General features: G+C 38.3%; 1 protein-coding gene across 1 annotated transcript in view; it reads left to right on the top strand.

The window, feature by feature from the left end:
• The first annotated feature begins 3,847 nt into the window (after positions 1-3,847).
• DYTN (dystrotelin) overlaps positions 3,848-15,294 on the top strand; it is a 53,188-nt gene continuing 41,741 nt past the window's right edge. The window contains exons 1-2 of the mRNA XM_059054050.2: positions 3,848-3,905; positions 12,647-12,721. Coding sequence (XP_058910033.1) covers positions 3,887-3,905; positions 12,647-12,721 — 94 coding nt within the window. The 5' untranslated portion in view covers positions 3,848-3,886. The remainder of the gene's footprint in view (positions 3,906-12,646; positions 12,722-15,294) is intronic.

Below are 15,294 nucleotides of genomic sequence, written 5' to 3'. Positions count from 1 at the left end.
GCCCTAAGAATGAGTTTGTACCCTTAGATCAATGTCTACCTCCTTCTCTGCATGTCCTTCACCCTCCTCTGCCTCTGGTAATGGGGAATGACCATTCTACTCTCTGTTGCTTTGAGGTAGACTTTTTCTTTCTTTTCTTTTTGAATTCCATGTGTAAGTGAGATCATGTGCTATTTGTCTTTCTGTGTCTGGCTTATTTCAAATTAGCATAATATCCTCCAGGCTCATCCATGTTGTCACAAATGGCAGGATTTCCTTCTTTTGTAAGGCTGAGTAATATTCCATTATATATATACATCACATTTTCTTTATCCATTCATCCACTGTCAGACAGTTAGGTTGCTTCCATATCTTGACTACTGTGAATAATGTTGGAATGAACATAGGAGTGCAGATATATCTTTGAGATACTGATTTTATTTCCTTTGGCTATATAGCCAGCAGTAGGATTGCTGGATGACATGATAGTTCTATTTTTAAATTTTTGATCAATCTCCATATTGTTTTCCATAACGGCAGTACAAATTTACATTCCCACCAACAGTTCACAAAGGTTCTCTTTTCTCTATTTCTTCTTGAGTCAGTTTTAGTAACTTGATTTGTTAAAATTGTTCATCATGTATGTAAATATGTATGTAAAATTATCCTGTACTTTATGTAAGGGACTACCTAGACATTTTAGGGTATGATGTGTCAAGACTCTTCTTTCTCTGTTGGAAGTTAGTCTTCAGATGCATGTGTAAAGAGCTATCAGATACTGAACAGAAAACGGCTGCCTCAAAATACAGTACCCATGCACGATAAGGAAGAGTCACCCAGTTTCTGGTTGGTGTGGAATCTGTCTAAACCAGAGCAAGGTGTGATTGTATAGGGAGATTGAACCCTCTTCTCACCTGCTTCCTCAGGGTGGAGCTACTCTGTTTCAGAAGGTAAAGACAGTGTCAATTACAAAATTTTGATCTACAGAAACTACTGCCATACCAGTAAAAAATGTCCCCTTGTCAGTTACTTATAATATTGTAAAATTGTAATAACTTGCTTTGATTTATAACCCAAAACATACTACGAAAAAGAAAAGAAAGTCTTAATGTGGTTAAGTCTATCTGAGCTTGAACCAGGAGGTGCAACAGTAATTAAAATTTTCCGGTTAACAGAAGTAAGTGAAACCAAAACTGTCCTCGATCTTTCATCTCAGCTGTCCAAAATCAGCCAGGCTGAGAGCTCAGGACTATCAATTGCCCATTTGCTTAAATTACTTTCCAACATCCCCTAGTTCATTCTCAGGTACTTAAACATTTGTCTACTTAATTATATCATTTTGCCTGGAACTTCAGACAACTTTTTTTTTTGATGCAAAGTTTTTGATCCATGTAATTAATCAATGCCAGAGATATGCTCGAATCTCAACATGGCAGCATTCAGGAAAATGTTCCAACCTCCCTCTATTGCCAATACCTCAGATAATATGTTATGTCTTGATGCAGATATAATGAAATACAAAACTTCTAAATATGTTCTCAACTTTGAGTCTGTAGCACTCAAACAGATACAGATTTCCTGTGAGATAGACATTCTCTCTTCCTACATTGTCTTATCTCCTCCCAGAATATCAACAAAATTCATACAGAGAAAAACAAATGATACATTTTCCTCCCTCCACTTGATCCCATTCTTGCCCCGTTACTAATCAACTTTCATTTTAAAAAATGTCCCAAGTTTCTGTTTTTAAGAAACCAGTAGTGTGATACTAATACTTTTCAAAAAGAAAGGGATAAATTGGTTGTCATTGGAGATCATACTGATTTTTCTCATGACACATTCTGGAGTGGATTAGTGACCACTTATCATAATTGTTTTAGGAGCATCAATTGGGAGCATGGACCCAGATATTCTGGCTCTCCAGGTACTGCTCATGGAGTAATATACTTATGCTTTGGGTTCCAGCCCTTTTGAAAGACCTGTCTCCAGCCACCTGAAGACGTTGATGGTAAAGTTCTAATACATTTGGTTGATATGACTTCATTTTTTAAAAATAAAAACGTGGGACTTCCCTGGTGATGCAGTGGTTAAGAATCTGCCTGCCAATGCAGGGGACAAGGGTTCGAGCCCTGGTCGAGGAAGCCCCTGCTCACCGCAACTAGAGAAAGCCCGCGCGCAGCAACGAAGACGCCAACACAGCCAAAAATAAATATATATTTTTTTAAAAGATGGTAACTAGAAAAAAGAAGTCTGTTAGAATTACAACAGATTTATTTTTAATTTGAACTTTAAAAAATACATTTTCAGATTATACTCAGAACTTAAGAGGAAATGTGCATTCATAACAAATTATTATCCTTTTGAAGACTTGTATTATATTTGGTTGCTTTAAAAAATCTGTACCCTGTATTTCTAAAAGAATTAATAGTCAAATGAATTAGATTCCATCCCTAGGTCACTCTTATCTGGGATGGTTAGTAAGGTAGCTGTTCCCTGGGATGTGGAGTTCTTCATACTGTTTCTTAATCTCTATGGTAACCCTTGTTCTCAACAGCACCCAGAAGTTTTACTTGTCTCTCCCACACACGAAATCAATACTGAAATAGCCCTTTGAAACGGAGATGTAGGAGTAGTCTTAAATTATGCAGCATCTCTATTACTAATGAATGCACTTCTGTGAGCCCTTAAAAACAGTGCAGCCTCGATATCAGTTTTGTATGTAGTTGCTGGACAGTCAGAGCAAGACATCAACTCTCCATAGGAATGCCACATCTGGAAATCTGTTAGTACTCAACTTCTCCTTCTTCCAAAACTGCTGAGTAACCTCTACAGAATGTGACTAAACTGCTTCCCCAAGGAAACTAAGAAAGGTAAGGACCTGGAGTGGAGGCAGATAGGTTGTATCTCCAGGTGCACTGTTGACAGGATGGGAGACTGGACCCTTCTGCACCTACCTGGGGACTTCAGGAAGGGCTTGGGGAAGTGGTTCTACACCAAGAAGAATTCTAACCTGATTGCCCTTGCTACAACTTTTCAAATCAAATCTTACCTGAATATATTTGGAATCTTCCTGGTTTGGGGCAAGTCTGGTATTTTCACTATTGCTATCATATTTTTAAAGAACTAATGTAATCAATTTTGTTTTCATTTCTCTCTTTGTAAAATGTTGCTTATCTGCCCAACAATTTGTGCCTTAATTAATATACTCATTAGAAGATGAGGAAAAGTCCTACCTAAACTTAATTACCATGTAATTTTTTAAAACAGTTTTCAACTACCCATATTAAGAAATGTCATTCTTAGAAATGTGTAAGGTTTTATTATAGCATAACCCATTCTTTTTGTTGAAAGCAAACTGAATTGTATACACACACAGACACACATAAATACACAGATATATGTGATAAGGTGTTCAAATGGATAGTATTTTTCAGATACTTAGTATGTAGAACGATTCACTATAGTGCTATTAGAAATTCAAGCATTGAGAGCTTCAAATTTTGTCCTTCAAAATTCAAGTAAATTTTCATTTTCTTGAAGTGAGAATTCAGTCCACTCTTAAAATTATAATGCCTCAGAAGTTCTAAGTATTCACTGTATTAGTTTCAGGAGTTTGTTTCCAGCTTCCCTAGAGAAGTGACCGGTATAAGAAGCTTCTCCCTGCTTTCCTTATTTTTTACCCTCCCAGGAGTTTTTAGTCACCCTGAACACCTTGTAGTCATCATCCCACAGGTGAAATGACTTTGCTTAGTTTCCTTTTTGCCCCCCACCCAGCAATTAGGACCACTGGCCTAAAATATCTCTGATACGTCCAGCAATTCCACTGCAAAAGCTCCTGCTTAAAATATTCATTCATTTCCAGTTACAAGGACCTTCTTGCCATCTGTTATTCCAAGAAATTCCTAAAATGGACCCAGATAAACAAGGTATGTATTATTGTTAAGTTTTTGAGCACAGTTTGCAAACAAAAAACTCAGGCACAGATGTATTTTCAGACTTCCGAGTTGCAGAGGAGTGACATTTGGTAAATGCCTGGCTGAAAAAGAAACTATTGGATGATTGAAAAGACTTTCTCCATTTTCTAAACAGAAATTCATAACATATTGACGAGTATTTGGTCTGTTGTCCCCAAAGCACCAAAAAGTAATTTAGCAAGAGGCTTGATCTCAATATAATTGCACTTTAAATTGCTATTCAAATATACAAAATGTGGCTTATCTTATTTATATATATCTTCATAGTTTACTATTAAAATGACATCACTGTAGATATTTTAATGTCAGGGGTAAGTTCACTGTACTATTTGAGGCCAAAGTTGAGAGCAAAGTCTCACAGCTGTTACTATATGACTATTTGATAAATGGATAGAGGGAAACTAATTCCCTTTTCCTCCAGCATCTCTGAATGCCAGGGCAGGCCCAGGACTGGCTTGTGATATTTTTATTGTTGGACCTAGTGGCAGCCGTATTCCCCTAGCTAAGATCTAGATTGTTAACTTGGCTTGTTTTATATAAAATTCTGTACTATCTCAAGTTATTTATCTAAAACAACATTCTGAATGATTCAAATTATCTTTGGGTTTCCCAGTATTGGGCCTTCATATTAGTAAGCTTAACACAAAGCAGTAAATAATCCATTCAAAGCCCACTTTTCTCTCCCTAAGGAGTGTTTCTTAAGTGTAGTGTGTGTGCGTCAGAATCATTTAGAGCGTTTGTTAAAATGCTGGGCTCCTCCTCCAGGGTTTGTGACAGTAGGTCCAGGGTCCCCGCCAAGAACATGAATTTCTAACAAGTTCCCAGGCCATGCCGATGCTGCCCACTTAGGACGACTGGACTAAAAAATCTCTTTCTGGATCATCGAACTAGATGATGGGCTCTTGAAAGAAATTTTATTACATTCTTAGTATCTGTAGAAAATGACACATATTGATTTGGCTAAGTAAAAATATGAACCGTTTAAAGCAAAACAAGGTTCCCAGTTAAATTGCTTCCATGAACAAGACCATATGTAGCTTTGTAGCTTACATTATTATTTTTTTGAACATCTCATATTACTTTGTTTATAGCTTTGGGTCTGATACATCCAGCAATTTCTTCCTTCCTTGAGTCTTCTCTTATCAGCAGGAGAAAAAGAAAAAAAAAGAAGCCTTGAGGAAGCAGGGCTGCTGGTGAATCACCTGGGATACCCATTCATTTTCCCCAAGTACTATATCACAGCTTGCCATGTTATGCTGCATAACTTCATCAGATGACACTGCAAAACATAACTTGACAGGAGTGTGATGGCCCAGATGGTAGAGCCGCCATAGAGTCTCTCCTCCACCAACAGCAGCATCCGAGAACCCGCAGACTCCCTAGCTTGCTGACTCTGTGTTCATTTGGTGCATCTGAGAGGAACCAGGGCACACAAATTGGCCAGTTTCCAGAAGGAAAAACAATATTGGGCATTACATTTTTGTAAATCATTTCCACACTATTGTGGCTACTCTCCATGTGCTCTCCTTCTCCAGACTTAGGGCAGAGGTATGACTTTTCCCCTACTCTAACATTGGCCTCTTATCTGAAAACTAAGCATTTTTAAAACGTAAGGAAATGGTAAACGACAAAAGAGAGTAAACTGTAGGTCTCTGATGTGGTTATACCTGTTCAAAAAAGAATAACAAAATATAGAGGGTTTTAAAATAAGCTGTCTTGTTTAATGACACTTTCAGGCACAGCCCACATTCCCCTAAGGTAGGTGTCTTTGACTCATGATCAGATATTGATCATCGAATCAAGGTATAATTTAGGGAGAGGCCAGAGGTGTGCTCTAAGGTCTCAAGGGTGGGTCTGACCTGGTTCAGGGCCATAACGCCCCGAGTGGCTTAGCACAGTGCCTGGCACTCAATATCCATATGTGGAACAGCCAGGACTTCACGCCACAACGCTCAAGGGCAAGAAACAGCCTTTTCCAAACCAAAAGCTAGTCACTGTCACTTGGTATGAAATTTAGACTAAGTTAAGTTTGGGAAGCAGCCATCCTGACACAGACAGAAACCATTTCAGGTTTTTCCTGAACATCTGGTCTGAAGCGTTCAGAACATCTGGTCTGAAGTACCATCGCGGCCACCACTCACTGTGCTCTTTGCCTTTGGCTTTGGGGTCCACTTGAAGACAGGGGACTCCTTGTCAAGACTGGACACAGAAATCCTTGCCAAGCCTAGGGTCTGGTTTCCCTGGTTACACAACGCAGCCATTCCCTCCACCCGGGGAACTGCTAGTAAGGGAAGCCCCGGAATTAACCCCGCAAACTTGAACCCCGGTTAGGCATCTCCCACTTTCCTGTCAAGGTATCAGCGTCTCTCCCGCTCTAGGGAAAAGAGAGTCAGAGCTAGAACTACACTAAAATCAAGATTGGTTTTCAAAGGCAACTGAGAATCCAGAATGTCTGTATGTATATGGGTCAGGGAGGAGGGGCCGGGACAGATGATGAAGTTGAGGTTCAGGCAGTGAGGGATTCGGGTGATATTTGCCACAGCAAAGCCCCTCTCAGAGGGGACCTGCTCTTTTGCCCATCCAGCATCTGGTCGCGTTTCTTCTGCTGAACCAGTGCACCTGCTTTGGAAGAACAACTTCCCCCTGATTTTAGTCCATGTTGATCCCAGCTCTCCCATTTCCATGCATGGCATTGATTCTTTCATGGGCCTTTCATACTAAAGCCCGAGTGGGTTGACTTCAGGGTGGCCCCTGAAACACTGACCCCTTAAAAGGTGGTAAGTCTCCCAAAGGAGTAAAAAGAGCTTAGACTTTGGAACACACACAGAAATGGACCTGGAAACGTCGCCTTTTCATTCTTTAAATTCTCCCACTGCTGCAAGAACAAGTAAGAAATTAATATCACCATAAATTATCCTGCCACATATGTTTGAATCAATGAAATCCTCCCATCAATACCTTGTTTCGTTTTGTTCAGGGCCTGCTTAGCAAAGGCTAAGGAGCCTGCTGTGTTTCTAGTCACAAACACTTCTCCAGCACACAAACCGTTTACTCCCAATTGCCTGAGTTTTATGGTAATCAGCTGACAATAAATCTGAAAATAGCTTTATTTTCCTCAAGGCGTCTTCCCTTCAGCATAATAAATACAAGTAAGTCCTGGGCTCAAAGCTTGTTTGCATGTGAAACCTTGCTTCCAAGTGAGCATTATGGGTATAAAGTCTATTTAATTGAAATTTGTTATCACAAGAAATATTAGAGATGCAACGTTGCTTGGCAGTTCTTTCCAAAGCGTGTGACTGGTTTCCTCTCTCACCGCCTGCTGTAACAATACCATATCTTTACCATTCCTCAAGTTTTCTGCTCTACCAACTCATTCTAATTCTGAGTGAACTTGTCCCCAACTTCATAAAGAAAAAAGAAACCCTCAGACATGCCTTCTTTCCCACACCCACCATCATACACTTTTATTCTTCTTCTCAGGGAATGAGGGGAAGTCCTCTCCAAAGCTTCTTGCCAAAGCTAATTCCTTCACCTGTACATCTTCCCCCATCCATTGTCTCTACCTCAGAGATTGTATCAGTTAGCTACATTTCAGTTATTTGTAAGAGAGAACTCAGCTCAAAGAGGCTTTATTACCTTATTTAATTAAGTACCCTAGGGAGGACTAGCTTGCTCTGAGCCCAGACAATGTCAGTAGGACGTGGTTTCTCTCCATCTCCAAGTTCATCTCTACTCTCCTTGGTGTGTTGGTTTCATGCTCAAGCTACACATCCCAACAGGAGAGTAACAGCTGCTCCCATCTATGGTTCCAATTTCAAGTCCAACAGGAAAAAATAAGTCTTCTTCCCTGATAACTTGAGCATAGAGTCCTTGATCCAAATTTCATTGGTATATTCTTTGCCTGACTTTGGTTATGAATCCACATCTGGGGAGGGCAATGATGCTCTCATTGATCGGGTAGGCCTGGGCCACATGTCCTCCATGGAAATAGGAGCATTGGAATGAACCCAACTAGAATTTCATGGGCTAAGATCAGGGGAAGGTGGTTCACCAAAAGAAAGGTGAATGGATGTTGGGTGGCTACGGGAACATGTTGTCCTCTGAGACAGACTTTCCTATATCAAGTACCTCCTGGAACCCTACTTCCTGGACCCTCAATCTCATCCTCTCTCCTGACCCCTCCTCCATGGCCCATACATACATTTTGGAATCTCTCCTGCCTTTGAAAATCAGTTTTGATTTTGTGTGCTTTTCTAACGATGGCCCTCTCGTCTTCCCTTCAGATTAAGGATCTTGAAAGAGTTGTCTGCTTTTATGTTTTTTTCTTCACCTCACATTCATCGATCAATCCTGTGTAATTTGATTTCAGCCTCCATATCCCCATAAAAGTGCTCTTATGAAGCCTTTAATAGTCAAGTTAATCAAAAACAGAGACTAATTTTTAGCACATAGTTGATCTCCTTGTAGCTTCCAGATATTGAATTATTGGCTTGTCTCTAGTTTCTGAAACTCACCTTCCTTGGCCTTTGTACCATCACTTTCTCCTGGTTTCTTTGGCTTTCCCTTCTTCTTCTTCTTCTTCTTCTTAGGTTTCTCTTTCTCCTCTGGTACTTAAATGATTATGTTTCTCAAGCGTACTGTTACTTAGCCTAATTTTTTCTTCACTTAAAGCACTCTTCTTAGGCAACCTAGTAGATGGACATGGTTTTGCCCACAGTCAACACTAATGACTCCTAAATCTCTATCCCATCCTAAATAGCAACCCTGACCCCCAGATACAGAATCACAAAATGAGTCCTGTTCAGCACCCTGAACAGCTCCCCATCCCAACCAGTATTCTTTAAAACTGAGCTCTCAGTCTCGTAGACACTAGCCACATATGGCTATGGAGCACTTGAAATACGGCTAGTCCAAATTGAGATGTGCTGCAAGTGTAAAAAATATATTAAATTTTGAAGACAGTAAGAACAAGAAATGTTTTATTAATAATTTTTATGTTGGTTACATGTTAAATAATATTCTGAGAGATTAAATGAAATAAATCATTAAAATTAATTTCACCTGTTTCTTCTTACTTTTTAAAATGTAGCTGCTAGAAATTTAAGGTGACATATTTGAATCATACTGTATTTCTCCTATTGGACAGCAGTACTCTAAAAATTTCTCATGGCTACTCCCTCCATGCTGGGAAATCTCTTTAAGCTTCTCCTTTTCATCACCATGTGGAACCCTCTGGCTCTAGTCCAGCATTCCCAGTTTCTGACCTGTTGCCTTTCACCTGGACTCTGCTTGATCCACAAGCCTTCTCAGAAAGATACCTTGACCAATGTCTGCCTATTCTCTCAGGTCACCTTAGCTCCAGGATTTGCAGTCCAAGGACCATGCCCTCCAACTCCCTGTACTCCAAGCCCAAGTCTCTGGGGACAAGTCCCAGTTCCAGAATCCTGGACTCCCAAGTGTCTGGGAGGTAGTTTCAACTGCCTATTGGACATCTCCATTCAGATGTCTTACAGAAACCTCGAACTCAGATGTTGAAAATGAATTTCCATTCCACCTCTATGCACAAACTTTATCCTCCCCCATTATTTCCTACACTTGGTCTCCCTCCCACGTCCAATAAGCCACCAATCCCTGTCAATTTCACTAGAAAATTGTGCCTCGTATCTCCCCCTCAATTTTCTCTCCCCAGTACCATTCAGATCGCTGTCATGTTATAGAAAGTAAAAACTTAAACCCCTCCCATAATGTACTCCTGTCCCCAGATAAACAGTTAGAAGTTTGATATATAACCTTTCCTACTGTGTTTATTGTGTTCTTTCTTGCTATTAGTTTTTATCATTTACAAAAATAGGACCATACTAAGTTATAGACACATTGCTGTGGATCTGGGCTTATAATCATGCTTTAAAACATCTTTCAACCTCAAGATTGCCAAAAATTCCTTCTTTTAATTGTCTTAGAGTTTTAAGAATTCATGTTTAACTCTGTAATACATCCTGGTGTTATTTTTGTTTATGATCTGAACTAAAGCAACTATATTATATTTTTCTAAATAGTTATCCATCCAATGGCCCCAACACTATTTATTAAATAATCTATAATTTCCTCATTTATATAAACCACCGATAGAAAGGGAAGTTGTTGATTCTCACTGAGTTAAAACATCATCTTTATCATATGCTAAAACCCTATGTATACATAGGTCATTTTCTGATTTTGTCCTGTTCCATTACTCTATCTGTTCCTGAAATAAGCACACATTGCATTTATTCTTACAGATTAATTTTATATTATTTTGTCAAGTTCAAAATGGTAGTTGGAATTTGGGTTGGAATTGCTTTAAATTTATAGGGGAGAATTCACATCTTTATGCTATTGAACATTCCTAATCCAGGAATATCCAGGAATGGAGGAAATAGATCTCTCCATTTATTCATATTATCTTTAATGTCTTTCAATAAAGCTTTATACATTGTTTTGTTTACTTTAGGCATTTTTTAGATGTTAAAAATTACCTGTTCTAACTGATTATTCTTGGTATAAAGCTGTGGTACTCAGAGCATAGTTCCTGGACCAAAAGCATGAGCATCTCCTGGGATTAGAAATGCAATACCCAGGCCCCCCCACCCAGACTCTGGGGGTAAGCTCTGCAATCTGATGCAAGATAAAGTTTGAAAACCTCTGATATAAAGGAAAGTTATTGATTCTCATACAATTGTCCTAAATCCAGCCAACTTGCAGATGATCCTCATGAATTATCTGGATAGAGAGGCAATCAGAACATCTGTACATCTCTTCCTTCCTAAAACTTATAACTCTTATTTTTATTTGTTTTTGTAGATTAAAATTCAAAAACAGGAACAGCAAATAAGTTCCAATTCTATTATTATATTCCAGCTCCAATGGACTCATACTAACATCCTGGAGGGCTATCCTTCAAGGTCTATCAAGGAGATTCCGCCCTATCTAGCACAGTATGGAGGGGACAGGGGTGGTCCTGATGCCCTATATTTTATTTCTCTGCTTCAGACTAGAGTTGGATTACAGTGGTGAAAAGGGGGATGGGGGTGATTTTTTCCTGACTTTAACAAGGGTGTCTTTTGTCTATCTCACTTTTATATGAAATTTGCCTTTTATTTCTGACATTTTAAGGATGTTTCCTCTCTTCCTAGATCATGTACCAGTTTTTAAAAAATCAGAATGGCTGATGAATTTTACCAATGTATTTTGAGAATCCACTGGTTCAGTAACTTTTTTCCTTCTCTTAATATATTAATTAACTGTTGAACAAATTTTAAATTCCTGAAATAAATCTTTCCATATCATGGAACATAATTCTTTAATATGTTCTTGAAAATGTTTGCTAATATATTATGTTTTATCTTTGCTTTCATCTTAAATAAGATTTGATTCTTTTTTATCTATCTGATTTAGATGGTATTTAGATGAGACTTCAAACTTTAGACTTTTGAGTTAATGCTGAAACCGTCCCATATTGGACAATTTTCCTTGGCCAATTAGACCAATTTCCTTCAAAGTCTCAAATCAGAATTTAAGTAGTTTCTCTCAGTAATAACAATATTTTCTATAAAACTTTATCAAATGTTGGTATTACAGTTATGTTAGCCTCCTAAAATAAATTGGGAAGTTTTCTGAGTTTTTCCAGTTTTTAGAAGAGTTGCGTAACAGGGATTCCCCTATCCCTTGAAAGTTTAAAGGAATTTGCCTGCAAAACTATCTCTGCTTATGGTTGTTTACCTTTGATGACTGTTTTTCCTCGTCAAAAAGTCTTCTATAGTAATTAGTCTTTCAACTTTTTTTTCATATGTTTTGATCATTTCTATTTTCTATTACATATACAAATGTACAGGGCATTTGTATATTACATATACATTTTCTATTACTTAGATATGGCTCCAGAGCTTTCTTTTGTCCTCCACTCTGTGAAAGGGGTGAATATATACTCAGTGCCTGGTAAGTGCTCAGAAATGCTAGCCACTGATGTAGTGTTGTTGGTGGTGGGTAAAAGAAGGTATATTAATAATTCTTTTCTGATTATAAAAATAACGTGTGCTCTTTATAGAAAATTTAGGTAATATTGACAAGCAGGAAGAAAATAACTAAGAATTCGAGCACTCAAAGATATCCACTGATAACAATCTGATGAATGACACTAGAAATTAAGCTCCACGGGGCAAGAATTTTTATCTGTTTTGTTAGTTGCTATATTTCAAGAGCCTGGAATCATGCCAGGGCCATATAGTAAGAGCTCAATAAAAATCTGCCAAATGAATGGATGGATAGTCATTTTCATAGGTGCATAAATATGTGTGTACATATGACCAGAATGTATTAACAAACTGAATTTATATTCTACAGATAGTTTTTTGTCTTATTGTTTCATAGGCTATTTCATTTTTAAAAAAAAAGTGGACAGCTTCATGGAGGAGTCCTCCTCACTGGGGTATTCCTTAGTTTGGTGGGCTCAGAGGAGGCTCTCTATGGTCACCTGCAGCCTAGGATAGCGTAGTCCATTATTATTTGTTCCCAGGTAGGAAAGAGAGCTCTAGACCTTGATTTCCTCACCTGCAAAATAAAGTAGGGCTACATGCTCTCTAGGATTTCCTTCTAGGATATGGGATTTATCTAATGAGACAGTCCTTTATCTATGATATTTCATGTTTTCTTTACAGATGCTCTTAATAGTATTGAGAATTCCATTTATAGAACAGCCTTCAAATTACGATCAGTGCAAACCTTGTGCCAATGTAAGTACAGGTCTTCTTGAAACACTTGAAATAATCTTACCCTGATGTGTAATGTAAAATTCATAGAAAACCAAAAACTCCCCCCATGTGATTGACTGCTGGATCTGGAAGGTTGGACCTGTGCACCTACCCTACTTGTAACAGAGAAGATGGAGTGTGGAAGATACACCTGTGTGTTCCACCCACATGTAGCTTCGCTGAGTGACAACAGAAAATAATTCATGGATGAGGATTTTAATTCTTTAAAAAAATGCTCCTACTTGGTTTCTGCACATTTTTTGTTTGTTTATTTCCTTTTCAGGATACCAATATTGACGCAAAATAAAATCACAAAATAAGTTAGTTTAATATAACTTGTAGATTCAAATATAAACATTTCTAAATTCCTTCTACTACTTAAGACTTGCATTTTTAAGTTGTACCCCCATCTCTTTCTGAACCTGCAAAAGTAAGTTCAGATGAATAATCCTCAGGCCATAAAGTATAAAAATCGCTTGAGAATTTCATGAGAACTACTCTTTTGCATTAAATTTTATCTGATTGAATGCCATGGTTTCTTTTCCTATACTGTTATCTAGGTAAAATACAGTAAAAATTTTTATCCTGTAAAAATTCACCAAAATGAAATGACTTGGGTCCTAGCTTTGAAAATGACAGGCATTCAGCGTATCTGAAGTTACTGATTTCTAATAAGTTCTGTATTGCATTTAAGAAAAATCACTTTGTGTAATTTATGACATTTATTACAGCAGACCTAAAAAATTGTGTTTTACATATATATTGTATTTTATATATATATATATATACACACACACACATATATATATGTCAATTTTCCTAAAGGTTGAAATTTTTTAAATATTTTGCATCTGCCTAATGTTAGATAGACCAGTGGTTTTCAAACTGTGTTTCACAAAGTGGACATGGGTGTGAAGTAGGGTAAGAAAGGGCCAGCGAGGTGGGAAAAGGAAGTAGAAGCAAGTCGAGAAAACCCAAAGGGCCAGCAAGGTGGGAAAAGGAAGAATAGGCAAGTAGAGAAAACCCAAAAGGCTATCTCCTCTACCAGAACAACTCTGTTTTGCTCTATCTTCCATATTGCATTTCTGTGAAAGTGTCCTTTGAAGAAGGGATTCTTGGCTTAAAAAAATTTTTTTTAATCACTGATATAGACAAATTACTTATATTATTCCAGAAATCAACAGAAGGCAGAAGATGCTCACTAAAAATTTACCCTCAGTCATGCTATTTTCCTGGAGAATGTCTCCTATTAAAGAAAGTTAGCAGCCAATGCTTACAGGAGCCTCTATCATTGTTCATATGAGCCTGGGTGTGTACAAACAGTGTAATTTGAGGGTGTACCTTTCTGAATTTTTTATTATGCCTGCATCAGAAACAGTGAATATAAATAATATTCATGGGAAATAGTAACAGTACGTGAAATCAGAAATTGAAAAGTTCTACCTATAACAGATAACCAAACAAAAATTGGAAAACAAAAGTCCCTAACACTGAGATAAACATATCATGAGCTCCAGGCAGCAGGATCTGGAGAGCCGGAGAGCGTACCTGCACAAATCTGGTGGTGAGATTAATGGACACCACTATTATCTGTTTTGCTGTAATACAGAACTCTCAGCAGAAGACGCAGCATCCTGTGTACAGCACGCCAGGCCGAGGCGATAGGTTTTGTGATTGAATAACGATAAAAGAGTTTGCAGTCTCTACCACATGCAGCCACGTTTTTATCACAGTCACATCCCAAAACATACCCCTCACTTTCTTAGACTCTCCTTTTAAATGCAGTATCAGAGAACAAATAAAAATTTTTATTGTACGTGCTAGATTTGTGTATGTGAGGTTGATTTATGAAGTAGACAGAAGTGCAGGGTTTTATCACTTCACAGTCTGAAGCATTTTAAATGCCAGCAGCTCTTGGTGCCACTGACATCCCCATCTCAGATGTCACAAGTGGGTGTTTATTCATTTTGTCTGTCATCCTCCTGCAAGAAACCGTAGGGTTAGTTCTATTTCATTCTTCCTTATATTTATTGCCTTGTAACATTTTTAGGAGAAGGTGATAAAAAAAAATATGTAAGAAATAAACCCTTATTTTTTGTAAGCAACTTTGGTTTTCTTAAGTGCCTTTCTGGATAATAATACTGATGAGACCAAGATCAAAAAAATAAACATTACTAATGCAAGGGTGAGACCTAAGGAGTCTAATTCAGCAACTGCTCTTTTATAAAGATCACTGAGTTTTTAAAGTAATGCATTTACATTTTTTTTTCTTCGGTATGCGGGCCTCTCACTGCTGTGGCCTCTCCCGTTGCGGAGCACAGGCTCCGGACGCGCAGGCTCAGCTGCCATGGCTCACGGGCCCAGCCGCTCCGCGGCATGTGGGATCCTCCCGGACCGGGGCACGAACCCGTGTTCCTTGCATCGGCAGGCGGACTCTCAACCACTGCGCCACCAGGGAAGCCCTGCATTTTTATACACAATATTCCTTCTCGAGCTAGGCTGCAGACAAGAAAAAAATGATATATGAACATGAAAGATGAATTTTCTCAATCCAC

The sequence above is a fragment of the Kogia breviceps genome, chromosome 2 (genome assembly GCF_026419965.1).
Source record: "Kogia breviceps isolate mKogBre1 chromosome 2, mKogBre1 haplotype 1, whole genome shotgun sequence".
Lineage (NCBI taxonomy): Eukaryota > Metazoa > Chordata > Mammalia > Artiodactyla > Physeteridae > Kogia > Kogia breviceps.
The sequence above is the reverse complement of the archived record's forward strand: the minus strand, read 5'-3'. Positions and strand labels throughout refer to the sequence as shown.